Raw genomic sequence first — 14,989 nt, 5'->3', positions numbered from 1 at the left:
TTGATCAAATGCAGACACACATTAGTTCTGAATCATTAAAATGCTAATCATGAATTAGTGTTAATCATCATGGTTAAATTGTCTCTTTTATCTTTGCACATCCCTCTGAAATAAACAGACATTTAAAGATAGCTACAGATTGTCGGAATCTAATAAAAATATAATGAGCAATACCTCAGATCTGTAGTGAAATGTGTGGAGGCAGCAGAGGGAGAACAAAGCATTCTGGGATGATTTGATGCAGGACAAGGTTTCTTCTAATCCTGCGTGAACTTCACCTGAAACCCCTTTAGGAGATTAAAAAGACGCTAAAGTCGTCAGTTAGCCAGACAAAATGCAACTCCTGTGCGTCATGTGTTTTACCAACACCTCCACACGCCGTATACGTGTTATACCCCAAGAGTGGGAGCATATTTAATGTAATTGTGGTGGAGCAGATCCTTCAGAGAGCTCTCTACAGGGCCGGAGCCAAAATACTGATGTCACAAATTAAAATAACCAATTCAAGACCAGTGCACACATTAAAAAACATTGTTTTTATTCCGTTTGCTTTAACAGTTTAACTGTTCACTGATGCCTTGTGTAAATCTGATCCTCCTATAGGATCCGGCTGGAGCCTCATCCTTGATATATTTCTGAGAAATACCAGATCCCTTGCTTTGCTGTACATTTTGGCCAGAAATAATACAATCTAAGGACATTTAGTCTACAGGACATCATAATAAACGAACGTCAGCTCACATGTTTAACATTTCCTGGTGACTTGTTTTACAGCAACAACTCTGTGAAAGTCTGTAGTAGAGATGAAAACAGCATTTTTTTTTTATCCTAAGTGTGAGTTACACGGAGAAACGTGCCTCAAACTGTCACACATTTGTTTCAGGCTGACGTATCAGGATATCTAAAGGGGTATAAACCCAAACAAATGTACTTTCATATGGAACTTCTATAGTTGTCAGCTGAGATTTTCTAACATGGAATGACAGCAGCATTTGAAAGCTTCCCACACTGTAGCTCGTCATGCAGCCGCACTACAGTCAGTTTTGGCTGACAAGACCATGTACAGCTCCCTTCATTACTCCCCTGTCACTAATCTAATAAAAGTCTAATAAAGGTAATACAATTAAAATTAAAAATGTTTACTTTTTAAGCTGGATCGAGCTATCGCAGGTCAAAACTGGAGTTAAATTTAACAATTAGAACACAGAGCTTTTCGGCAGTTTTTTTCTCATTAGTATGTTAAAACGTTCAGTATATACAGAGGCTATAAAATGTGCAATATAAAGTGACTTATATATTATATAAGACATTTTTTTTCAATTTTCACCAACTATATAAACACACATGAGCAAAAAGTACTCAAAATGTTTTAAAATTAGATTGAATTTGTGAAATTTGGAAATACGTCACAATTCAAAGTTCACTTCGATTTTTATGAACAAAAATAAAAGAAAAACGGAATTTTGTGTCTTCTGCACAATAATTATTGCTACTTTATATCACTACTAAAAATGCAATATAAAGTGAATCATAATTTTGACACATAAGAAGACGAAAAAAAGATGTGACCTATTAACACACACCCACAGGATGTCCATATAAGGAGTTGTGTATTATTCCCATGGCAAATTACCAGGGGTGCACCTGTGGCACAGATGTCGCGTCATTTTTAAAATCCATTAATGTAAAACCTGGAAATTCCTATACATGACACCAGTGTCCACACACGACTGTCTGGAACTTGTCTCAGCTCCAGACGTGGGTTTGTCTTTTTAGTCTTTACGTGATAGAGTCCAGCTCTATTTTCTTTTCCTGTCTGTCTTTCACATTTAATATAAAAGTCACGTTTTGAAGTGAGCAAGTGCTTCTTTCCTGAAGGCCAAGCAGCCTCATTTGGTACAAGTTATATTAGTCTCACTGTGCAGAACACGTGCCTGCCTTTGTTTTCCCTCTGCTTTGACTCGATCCCAAACATCCAGTTGGATCTCCAAGTTTGAGAAGCTCTTGACTACAGTTCTGCTTCATCTCTGCAGCCCACTCCTCTCTTCACCCGCGTGCGTGCCGCTCACACAGAGTGAGATAAAAAAAAACCTCCACCCACATATCCACAGACAAACACTGCGGGAAAACAACGAGTGTCCTTGAAGAGGGAGAAAATGAAACAAACTAATAAAAAATAAATAACACAAATCTGGCACAAAATGCACAGTAAGCCCTGGGTAATTAATTAACGATGTTCATATTCAGTCAAGTATTAATACCCTGCAGAACAGTGCAAAATTGCAGCACAGTGAAAGCTAATTAGGCCGATATTTGAAGATGTGCTGTGTTTTATTTATGACCACATTTCTGGATGATGTTTTTCGGTGTACGCAGCACAACCGTGCTGATTGGGGTATTTCATTTAGCCAGGCTTCAATTTTGTGGATGTCACAGAGCAGTCATAAATCTTACTCCCGGGCCAGGATGAGTGTGTTAATAATGCAAAACAAGGGCAGTTTATGAATATTCATAGTTCCTGTGATAGATCGGATGGAGGCATTATGAGTTGGCGTAATGCTCAGCCTCCGGGCAGACGGCTCGTTCTTAAAAGCTTCATTATCTGAGAGTGTCACCGCGTGCACTGTCTCATCTGTAACATCAGCAAAGTGATCTTCAGTCTCCTGTCAAAGAGTTTGGGTTCAGTGAGTGAAACTCCTGATACTGTTGTCACCCTTTCCAGTGCTTTCCGTGGGTGACAGTGACAAACAGGACAGATCTGACATGAAATGACATGAAAGTCATCAGATGCCTCCGCATCTGCTCTTGTTGTCAAATAACACATCTTTTTGTTATTGTTCTTCTCATTTGAAGGACAAGATTTGAGATTAGATTTGGAGGAGGAGGAGAAAATGGAGGAAAAAGGGAATATAAAATTGTGATTTATGTATTTAAAAGTCCAAAAACATGCAGATTTGGGGATTAGGCAAACTGGACACTCTAAATTGACTGTAGGTGTGAGTGTGAGGGTGAATGGCTGTTTGTCTCTGTGTGTCCCCGTCTGTCCCCGCCTTTCACCCTATGTCAGCTGGGATTGACACCAGCGACCCCCGCGACCCTCATGTGGAGGATAAAGAGGTAGAAGATGGATGGATGGATGGATTGTGCAGTCCCCTGAATTTATGATTTGTTGTTTTCATTAGCACTCACTCTCTCATCCACATGAGGGTCAAGGGGGCGGGGGCGAGTGCACTGGCATAGGGCGATAGGCGGGGTACACCCCAGACAGTTCACCAGTCCATCACAGGGCAAGGTTATTATAGTTAACGAAAACTAAATGAACACATTCTGAAATAAAAACAAAAAAATAGACGTCTTTGTAAATTTATTTCATACATAATATGAAGTGTATTTCTTTTTTTCCTCTGCTGGCAATTTCGAAAGGTTTTATTTGAGACACATTACTTACTATCACCTTTTTGAATCTTGCACGTGGCAACTACTCCATATTACAAAAAACTAAGATGAACACTAAAACAAATAGTGTTAGATATGCTAAAAATACAAATAACAAAGCAAAGCAGGGATAATTGATTTGTGTACTTAAGTACAGTAAGTATTTGTACTTTGTTACATTACAACACTGCTTTTCTGTTTTATCTGTGCTCATTTCACCGGTGTGAAGCTGACGTGACAAAGGATGATGCCACATCCTGTTTATCACATAAAAAGTGCGTCTGTGATCAGATCAGATGTGATTATAAGCCACAGAGCGGAAGACAAATATAAACACATTTGAATACTAGAATACAATTTTTAAGAGTAAATGCTGAAGCATATAAAACAACCACATGCAAAAATACTCTTCTGCATTGGATCAACTCTGAGCACAAATAATCTTGTGTTTAATCTCTGTTTTAAAGCAGCACGCTGACCTAAGAAAGCCCACAGCCAGTGTCTGGAAGCCCCGCAGTGCATTTCAGTGACAGCACTGAAGCTGTCTCCTGTCATCAGTCCTGTCCTTGGATTTCTCACTTTGTTCAAAGACCCTTCAGGTTATCCAGCGCTCATGATAAATTGATCACATTCTTGTGTTTGGTTCTATTTATAGCCCCCCCCCCCCTTCAGTACAGTCACACCTGTGTGTTATTCATCCTACACACACCACAAACTCACCGCTCATCATCAGACATGTTATTATCCCGTTGAACTTTGTCCCAGTCACAGCGGGGTGACTTGAGAAATGAACGTATAGTTTCTCGTGTGTTTATCTCATTCCGGATGCTGTCACATCCACAGGAAAAACAGAGCACTCGCAGCAGGAGGCTCCCAGCATGGGGCATGCATATTTCAAATGTGCAATCAGAGGAGATGGCATTGCCACATGTTCTCCCGGATGCTGAGGACTTGTTCTGCATTTCTGGACGAGCTTATGTTCAGTGTGACGCGGCCGTGTGAGTTTGTAACATGATGCCTGTTTCCTGTCAGCACAAACATTCACGACAAAGGAAAATAAATCAACTTAAAGCTGCAGCGCGGTGATATTTACTGTTGTTGATATTATTCCGCCTCTGTGTGGTCTTCATATGTTCATAGTCCATCGTTGACTCTATATAATCAGTCGACTAGTAGACGTTACATTGTGGTTCAAGTGTCGGTCGAGAGATTCTCACCCGAAAGTGTTTTCAATATAAAATGATTTGTAATACGCTTCTCCATATAAGACTATCAGACCTGACTGAGGGAGCGCTTGTGTGTATACAGCGACAGAGCAGGGGAGGACGGGGACAAGAACAGTCATCTCATTGCTTCTGAGAGTTTGCAGCACATCTCACGCTATTGGCAAAGAGTCGTCGTCGCTTGCGTTTGTCTGGACATGACACAAATCACTTCCTGTGTGCAGCGCATGAATGTCTCCATAAAAAACGTCTTAAAACGTCTTCAGTCAGAAACAAAAACCCATGTTTCCTGCCTCAAACTGACAATAATGTGGATGTTGTCTTTAATCAGCAGCTTGCGTGTGTGAGATGCATACTGGTACTGTTTATATTTATTGTGCATCATTTCAATTTCAAGAATTACTGCTTCTTCTTTATGCAAGGAGTTATTTTATGGACATTTACTCGCCAAACCTGGCTGTCTCCATGACAACAGCAGTGTTTTTATTTGTATTTTTCAAACCAAACATTTAGTTGAGGTTAACTGTCAATTCGAGCAACGGAATCTATTTGAATAAGTTCATGTTTTTTTCGATCATAAAAGCTCTGAAGTCGATGTGAAACATGTAGAAGTCATTAAATCAAACTAGAGTCAAATCACAGCAGTGCACACAAACACTGTAAACTCTGTGCATAAAACACACTACTATAGAAATGTCTGGACACATCATTTCCATGAAGTCTCTCATTTTGGTTCTTTGGTCTGTTTGGTTCTGGTCTTTGCACCAACACGTCTTGTTTATGTGTAAACAAACAACTCTTGAATGTATGAGAATCATATTCTTCATTTTACACATATCCCATGGTGACGTTTATGGGCCATGTTTATAAAAAGATATGACATTTCCATGAGACTGCATGTAGATCTGCATGTGCACAGTAAATGAGCTGAGGAGGAAAAAAAAGCCTCTGGACAAAAAGATAAGAGATTTTTCCAGCGTTGCTTCAGATCAAGGTGAATAAAAACACTTTGCTGCCCTCTAGTGGACAAGGACAGTGCTATTAAACGTTCCAAATGTTTTACATATCATTGGTAAAAAAAAAAAAGGAAAGAAATAAAGAGCAACATTAATCTCTTCTTTCCAACTGTAATGTTGCACTGCACACGCACTATAACCCTTTAAGCACCGGACCGTGAATTCACATTAACAATTTCCCCATTTACATTTGCCCCAGGCGTTAAATCTATTAAAGCTCACGTGACACGAGGAGAAAATTAAAACACAAGACTGTATCTTGAGGGGGAGGAGATTGATTCTGCTTAAAATCTATTAGATTATTGTCATTGATTTAATTAAAAATAACCATTTATCCATGGCAACAGTATAATTACATGAAATCCAGAGAAATAATTTCCCTAAGGGGATTAATAAAGTATAAGAAAAAGAAAAAAAACATGTTCTTGGTCTCTCCTGTTTACAGTGAATGGACACACTGAGCATTTCATTCAGTGAGTTTCAGATTTAATTTTTTTTTTTACTCACTCCCATCCTCATCATTACTTTCACTTAATCAATGTTTAAAAAGCCTGTGGTGTTGTGTAACAGAAGGCCTGGTGCAGAGCCTGTATCAGCTTGCAATGTTGGCACAAAGGCCGATGATTACGTGTTTAAATTGAAGTGCGGGTTGGCTTCCAGCTGGAGCTGACAGAGGAGACAGCACTACAGCACTACAGTAAAAGCTGTAAAGTTTAGGGAACAAAAAGCTCATTTGTATTTGTCTGGTTTTGCAGCAAAGTAACTATTGCTTTTCTGTGACTTCTTATTTTTAAGTCCCTGGTGTCCTTCTAACAAAAAAACATGTTAAACTGCAGTCACAACACAAAATGTATGAAGGATTGCACACCACCGCTCTGGAGACAGCTCAAAACTAAAATAATACTACTTTAATTTTAAATGATGACCTCTGCCTTTACTGGAAATCCACTTAATTAAAGGGATTTACTGTTAAACTTTTTTTTAAAAAAGTGACCTTTACCTTCAAAAATAAACACAAGTCAACGCAATGACTCAGTATTCCAAAGAACTGTGTTCCTGCCTTTTACAATGTTTACATTCACATTTAATGCTCAGTCTGGACTCAAACCTGCACACTTGAGTTCATTAGACACACGACAGGCTCACACGACATGAAAGTACATGTTGTTCATTTCACTTATTTTTCAGCTTAATAAATAATAAGGAATTTTGAGATGACACTTGGAAAATACTGTATTTTGGGGTCAAATTTCACATTTCATTCAGAAATCGGGTCAAAATTCCCACCAAACAGAAGCCAAGAGTTTCAACATTCATATCAATCACATCTCATAAAAAAAAGAAAAGAAACACATGTACCAAATCATACAGCATGTCCTTAAAAAAAGCCCTTTATTGTGAAGATGATGATGAAATGAACGCAGCAGCAGCAGCAGAGAAACATGCTCATCATTGGCTGCGTCAGTAACAAAATATGCCAATTCCTAACAGAATGGAATCATTTTGGTTTCAGCAAGAATGAACAGAACATGGAACAGAATAAAACTAGTCTGTGACTGAAAAGCTGCAACTGCTGCACTATTAATGTTAACACTGCTCAGGATAACGCCAGTAAACACATTTCATATGTTCATAAAACACAGAAGGAAGCAAATGATGACAATGACATGACCTTTGACTTCATATTTCACGTGTCATTTTGTCAAACATGTCAGTCAGATGTCACTTTAGTCCGTTCCGTATTTCCTCTAAAGCAGATACAAACTTGATCCTAAAGGGAGGGAATTTCTGTTTTGTGAGTCAACTAAAATCATGACTAACGACACTAACATTTCCAACTTATCCCCGATGAAATGGCTCATGGACACTTCAGTCATCCTCCCCCCACATAAAGTAATAAAACGGAATTATACAAAACAATGTCCCTATTCATTTCCTCTGATCCTAAAAAGATGGGAGAGTAAAACAACAATTTGACCTAGTATTACTTCATTTATTAACCTTATGAGGTTTAGTAGACCAATATCATTACAGCTATTCAACTTGACTTTAACCAAGTCAAAAAGAAAGAAATGTAAAGCTGCATCAATTAGCACTTTTACAATGAACCGTGTACCAAATCATTTTGTAAACAGCAAATAATAATAAAAAAAGAAAACTTACAAAAGAAATGTCAGTTTTCGTCCTCAACTACGTTAAAAAGTAAACAAATAACTTGTTTGTAGTTCAATTTTCTTCACGCTCTCCATTCATGTGTGAACCATGAAAAGCCAAAGCCTAGAACCAGGGGTTTGATTTGTCCATTCTGGGCTACCGTACAAACAGAGTTTGTTCTACAATAATAGTTTTAAGGTGATAATTAATGAAAGCATATTTCATATTTCATTGGTCAGTGTTTAAATGGATGTGTGATACTTCGATAAACAGCTGAAAATATCATTACTTAACAGGAGGATTGTTGTGCTGGATTGCTTCAGACTGCACGTGTGTCTTATACACTAACACCTAAGGATGGCGAGACAGTTCTTGATGTTCGACAGCGATATCACTTGTCTGTTCAGCGTTTCTCTTCTTTTCTCTTCTAACCAGTACACACAGCTGGTCACATTCTGGTCACATGACACGGGTGACACATGCTTCTCTTTACAGAATGTGCTTAGTAAGGCATTTATGTGATAGAGAAGCTATTCCAGATTCAGTCATTTTGACCAGTGTGTGACCTCATCCGTTTGTAACAATGACTAACGTGAGAAACAGGAACAGTTGTTAAACTGCAGACTCAGAAGCTTTGGTTTTGTTGCATGGATGATGCAGTGCGCTTGTGCATTCTTGCTGCTCACAGACCAGACGACTCCGCGGAGAGAGACGGCCTGCTGTGACACAACCCCGGATGAGGAGTCCAAATATGGACATGGTGAGATAAAATAAGAGTTGACCAACTTAACTTCTTGGCCCTGAGCAGAGTAGTGAGGGCTATAGTGTCTTGCCTCTGAAGGAGTCCACATGTCCCTTTACATTACGTTAAGGTATTGTTATGCCTGCTTTTCCACTACATGGTCCCGGCACGACTCGACTCTGCGCGGATTGGTTGGTCTTCAATTATAATATATTACTTCCTCAACGTGGGCGGGTTCATCGCCTGGATGAAACTGAATCATTAGAATCAGTTCATTAAAAAGATTACTTCAGTACTTCCTGCATGACCGGAGCTCAGACACAGTCACTGAAGTAAAAGACAACTGAACGGGTTGTGATTCGGCTCACAATCGCCGGCTTTCAGCAGTGCGGTCGCTAAATACACCGGACTGTTGGAGTCAATGTTGGAGACTAATGCAGGTTTTCAGGATTTTTAAGTCTTTTTAACTGATCTACATATCGGCATTGTTCGGCTTGCACTCTGACCAATCAGCCGACGGCAGTCTGACGACGTCACGCATCGTATCGGCTCAGCCAGCTTTCACCTTCGCCAGAGCAGGTACTAAAAAAAAAAAATACTGGGTACTTTCACTAATGTAAAAGCAAAAAAAACTTGTAGTGGAAAAGCGGCATTACTTTCCCCTAATCCCAGAGACCTGAGGAAAGAGGACGCTTAACAAGAGAGTCGAGCTGAGTAAACACAGCAGTCTGTTATCAAAAAGAAAACTGCGTGTAAAACGGCACGTAACATTTGTGCAACCACATTGTCCTCTGTCTCCTCACACACCTCATCAGAACACTTCTCTGATTACATATGCATTTTAAGTGTCCCAGAGAGAGAGAGAGAGAGAGAAGGAGAGAGAGGGAGACAGACCTCAAAACAGTCACAACAGAACACATTCCCTTTGTGCTCTCTCTCTCTCTACAGAGTGCTGTGTCTCTATCCTGGAGTTTGATACCATGGCAGTGTCCCCAGCCGGATTCGTTCAGAGTCGGGAGCCAAAGAGCCACTGATCCTCGCGGAGCTGCGGCCAACTTAAGGCCGACACTCTGTGTGCTCTCACAGTCCGTGGGGACTCGGGCAAAAGAAAGGGGGGCGTCCTCTACTGCCTTGTCAGTACTTGTTAATCCCAAAGATCCTCACGCCATGAAGCTGGGGCAGCTTGGGGATGAGAACAGTGAGCAAGGAGACAGTGTTGACCACAAAATGGACCCGATCATATTTGGTGTAGAAGCTGGTGAGGATGTACCTGAATCAAAAAGGAAGAAGGAGTTTGGTTACGCTCGCTGAATGTTTCTAAACCTAAGAGATAATTACTGCCATGTTTTCTCTGCATGTTTCAAGTATAACGATGATTATGGGGTAACATTTCCGAGCAGATTTCCTGTGGGTAAACATATTCATGTGTGCATTTCCCTGAGGTTTGAGAAAAGCAGTTTTGATAACAACATAAACCTCTTGGATTAAATAAGCACATTCCCTGAAGTATACAAAAGCCTTTTACTTATAATTCTAATAATCACAACAAGATGTTTCCCAAACTGGACTCTCTCTCAGCTCGAGCACTGGACGTGTTTCAACTGGCTGAGCAACAGGATTACAACATCATGTGATTATAAAACAAAAAGAAACAACTCAAACAGAAAGTCAGTGGTAAAATGTAAAGGGAATTTGTGACAGAAATTGTCCTTCAACGCAGCACATGTAAGAAAAGGTCCCCGGAAATCAAGCTTTTCCAGCTGGAGCCTCAAGAGACTGACCTCTTCCTGCTGATAGTTATGAAACAAAATGTCTGAGTCTGTTTGAAATCAGTGCAAGCAAGAAGGGGGGAGTGTGTGTGTCTGTGTGTGTATGTGTGTATGTGTGTGTGTGTGTAAGCATACACCTGCAAAACTGCTATCACTACAATGTTCAGGCTGAGCTGACAAATCAGCACCAGGGAACCAGAGTTCTTTTCACGCAACGCTCCTTGTTCCACACAGCAGCACAGAAGCAGCACGAGGCGCTGCTGTGAATACTGAGCTTCTGATTAAAAACCTGAGGTTGACTAATAGAAGAGCAGCACGCACGGATCAATGAACACTCACAAATTGATTTTTCAGACAAGGGTTTCCCAAGACGAACCATAACAACTGTACGCAGTGGTTTCAACGTCTGGGACTAATTTGTAGCCGACAGTTTAGACTGGACTGAGGGGACACGTCTGTAAATCCATTTAAAATAGCTTGCTGATCCACATGCTTGGCAGGCACAGGTGAACAAAAACACACTCCCACCACCACCACCACAGACACAAGCTCAAATCCCTGTTAAGTGGTACAAGTGGGTGGGATGCCAGTGATTTATTCTGGTCTGTCTTTTGTCTACAGCGTTACCAATGTCAAACTTTGGTACGCTACAAAAGAGAGGCTCAGGACTCACAGGTGGGACACGGGAGAGTGTTTTTTTGGGTCAACAAACACATTTGCTGACAATGTTTTGACTCGTTAACTTATCACTTTTCAACATAAACAAGTGTCTGCTCGATTCAAACCTTTGTCAAATGAATTCACACAATTGCCGCAGGAATAATATGCAACTCCTTATGTGGACATCCTGGGGGGGGTGTTTATAGCAGAGGTGGAAAGAGTACTGAAATATTCTAATCAATCACCTCTGTTTTGATCAAATTTTACTTGAGTACTGGTCAAAAAATGTACTCAAGTTAAAGAACAAAAGTAGTTTGTTTCAAATGTACTCAAATGGGTTCTTTCTTGTATCATGCAAAAAGGACACATCTCACACCAATTGTGCTTCCTGTCCTCATCATTCAATGCCAAAGTTTCCCGTGCGTAATTTACGCAATAAATTTTTTTTTTTTACTCATTAACCGATGTGATTTAAAATGTAGTGAAGTACAGTACTACCAAAAAACATACTTAAAATGGCTTTAAAAAGTACAAAAAAACCTACTCAATTACAGTAACGCGAGTAAATGTAATTACTTTACACCTCTGCTTTATAGGTCACATCTTCAAGCTTTAAAAAAATGATTATTTTGTTGCAGCGATTAGTGTGTAGCGATAATTGTGCAAAAGCCACAAGACGGATTGCTTTTCTTTATTTTTGTTTAATGAAAATGGGCCAAGCGAACTTTGAACTGTGACGTATTTAGTAACATTTTGAGTACTTTCTGTTTCGGTGTGTTTACATAGTTGGTCAAAATGAAAAAAAGTGTGATTGCCTTAAGGGTTGTGCTGAGAAAAGAAGACATAAGTCACTCTATATTAGACATTCTTATAACTTCTGTATATACATTTTAACATAGTAACGGGAAAAAAAGCCTGTATACAGGAAGTGATTCATTTTATGTCAATACAGGTGCAGGCAACGTTGTGTTGGTTTGAATGGCCACTTACAGGACAATAGGTGTGATGGTGAGGAACTTGCGTGACGCGGTGAACTGTACGCCGTAGTCCATCTGCTCCCAGTACGTAAGGAGGCGGGCCTTGCCCTGATCCGGGGTCTCAAAGGGCGTCCCTTTGACCGTGTGCAGGAGGAGGTACATGCACTGTGGACAGGTGAGAGACACAGAGTCAGAGACAGAGAGCGAGGAACCTGCTAAGAACAAATAAATCATTGTATATTCAGGGGAAGAAATGACTGCCCCTTTTACAGCAATGCCCTGGGTTTGCTTTCAGGACAAGGTAATAGAACATTTATTTGGGGCAAAAAAAAAAGATAAAAGCTAGTTTACTGAGCCAAGAGTGGATCCGTGGATCAGTTCCAGTGCGGTTTGTGAGTGTGTTTTAAAGGCAGACAGAGAATGATAGCAGTGCTTTGTACTGTAGGTTACAATGAGGCAGTGTCAGTATGATTTAAATATAGGTGACTGACCCAAGAAACCACATCCACAGGACTTTTGAAGGTTGTCATTTGTAGGACTGTTCCTGTGAAATGCATGAACTAAATACATAAACTAAACTAAATAAAGCCGACACGACCCAAAATCAGAACTTTTTTAAATCCACTTCTGGAACACAGATTACATTTCTGAGACACTAAAGGGCAAACAGGGTTAGATCATCAAACTTCGTGTTTGCGACACAGCAGAATTTTTTATTATTTTCACTCCCTAAATCACTGACTTCTTTATTATTTCTTTCTTTCATTGATGTAACTAGTGCTGCTGCTGGTTGGGGCCTTTGCATGTTTTGCTGCACTGACCAGATTATGGATGAGATTGGTGAGGGTCCAGACCACAGGGACGGTGGCGAAGGGGATACTGAGCAGGATGATGTGCAGGAGGCCGATGCCCAGGATGTAGGACAGCCACATGCCTCTGCTGTTCATCACTCTGGTGTTGGGGTTCACCTCGCTGTGCGCCGTGCCCACGTTCATGCTGGCGGCGGTGGTTGTGTGCGGCGCGCACACGGACACTAAATGATGCCTTTGAGCTCAGCTGGTGCGACCGTCGGCCTGCTGCAAGATAAACAGAGAGAAATCTGAGGCATGATAGGACACAGGACAATATCAGGTCCCTGCTGTAGTACTTCAATGGTTGACTAATCATTTCAAATCAATTTGTTTATCTGTTTAATATTTAAAAATGTGTGACATCTGATTGTAACAAACAGCACTTGTTTTTTGCTTTTCCATCAGTGATAGTACCTGGTACTTTTTTTTAGTACCCACTCTGGTGAGGCTCCAAGTGAGCTGAGCTGATGCCAAAATGGCCTCTGATTGGTCAGAGTGTGTCGTCACTGGAAGAGTCATGAGCGCGACGTCCGACACAAGAATCTAACTGAACAATGCGAACGGTAGATCGACTAAAAAGACTTATAAAACCGGAAAACGTACGTTAATCTCTAAAATCTCAATATTTAAGAGGAGTCTGGTGTATTTAGCGACAGCACTGCAGAAAGCCGGCGATCGAGCCGCATCACATCCCCTTCTGCCGTATTTCAGTTCAGTGACAGGAAGTCATGCAGGAAGTACTGAACTAATCTTTTTAATTAACTGAGTCTAATGGTTTAGTTACACTGAAAACAAGTCACTAGTTTGTGTGTGTCGTGTATAAACGGTTGTCACGGCTGTGATGACCCCGCCCACGTCGAGTCATGCCGGGACCATGTAGCGTAAAAGCGGCATAAAAGGTATATTCTAAGGCTGCAAACACCAAACATTATATATATATATAACGATTATACACTTACACAAACACACTTATCTGGACTGTGTTTGATTTCTGTCAATGAGCCCTCATAAATGTTACGTACTGGAGCTTTAATGCAATTACTCAGTTATGACAGGCACCTGTGAGCCAATCAGAAACCACGTGACACTGACACTGACTTTGACAGACAGGTACATTATAGAGCAGGTGAGCATCAGTCTGCTAAACAACAACAACAACTGTATGACAAGAGTAAACAATGGTGACTGGACCATGGTGTTGGAAGTTGTCGTAGTGTATGATGTATAGGCTTCATAATGATTCATTAAGAGGCTATAAACATTCATTTGCGTTGAAAGCCCTCACATATTAGAGTGCATGTATCTTTACACACTCACTGCAGAGAAAATGGCTTCAACTCCGACCTGCGCTGGAGAATCGCGTCCGTTATCTGCTCTCAACGATGCCGCCGTCCGTTATGTAAGCCACACGGCGGCGGGGAGACTGCCGAGGCTCCGGTGTCTCAGTCCGTGGGTCATCCGGCGCCACTACCTCCACTCCAGACGAGTCACGGTGCGCTCACGGACACGCGATCCACTCACACACATCCACTTCTCCTTCGTGTTCAGGATGAACAGCTGCTGACAACAATCACCTCACGTCATCGCTGATCGACCCACACACACACACACGCACACAAATGTACAGTCAGTCTTTTTAACCCTCACTCTTCGCACTCAGCTGTGATTGGCTGCTTCGTTTCACGTGGCCAAAAGTGACCTATCATCCTCGGATGCGTTGTAATTACGTAGTTCACTCCCCGTTATTACGTCACCGCGGGGGAGGAGCCTCACACAAGCGTGACTGACACTATGTAAATATATCTTATATATAATATCTATCTATCTATCTATCTGTCTGTCTGTCTGTCTGTCGCATTTTATTCTTATTTTAAATGATGTATTATGTTCTTATAATTTATATAATATATAATACAATAACAAGTATTATTAATTATTAATTATTATGTTTGTTATCTATAACTGAATCTAAAAAGCCTAATTATATATATATATATATATATATATATATATATATATATATACATATACATATCATGAACTGCTCTACTTTCACATTTTAAAGTTTGCTGTTATTTTAAATCGTTTTAATGTGCTTTTATTATGGTTTTAGGTCTTGTTTTTAGTGTGTATCGGTGTTGTTTTGTCGTCTGTATCTTGTG

The 14,989-nt window shown here is 40.4% G+C and overlaps 1 protein-coding gene across 4 annotated transcripts; it reads right to left on the bottom strand.

Annotated features, from left to right (window-relative positions):
- Positions 1 to 7,100: 7,100 nt before the first annotated feature.
- On the bottom strand, positions 7,101 to 14,457 carry ormdl3 (ORMDL sphingolipid biosynthesis regulator 3). Of its 4 annotated transcripts, none has more exons than XM_058621952.1 (4): positions 14,145 to 14,457; positions 12,798 to 13,049; positions 11,990 to 12,141; positions 7,101 to 9,840 (listed from the first exon to the last, which is right to left on the bottom strand). In XM_058621952.1, the coding sequence occupies exons 2-4, from the start codon at positions 12,969 to 12,971 to the stop codon at positions 9,705 to 9,707; spliced, it is 462 nt and encodes a 153-aa protein (XP_058477935.1). In that variant the 5' UTR covers positions 12,972 to 13,049; positions 14,145 to 14,457; the 3' UTR covers positions 7,101 to 9,704. The 4 variants fall into 4 exon arrangements, with proteins under 4 accessions (XP_058477935.1, XP_058477936.1, XP_058477933.1 ...); XM_058621953.1 differs by having other exon boundaries at positions 14,172 to 14,457; XM_058621950.1 differs by having other exon boundaries at positions 12,798 to 13,052; positions 14,145 to 14,456.
- Between the last annotated feature and the right edge of the window lie 532 nt (positions 14,458 to 14,989).

This window comes from Solea solea, chromosome 21 (genome assembly GCF_958295425.1).
Source record: "Solea solea chromosome 21, fSolSol10.1, whole genome shotgun sequence".
In the NCBI taxonomy this organism is placed as follows: Eukaryota; Metazoa; Chordata; class Actinopteri; order Pleuronectiformes; family Soleidae; genus Solea; species Solea solea.
The sequence above is the reverse complement of the archived record's forward strand: the minus strand, read 5'-3'. Positions and strand labels throughout refer to the sequence as shown.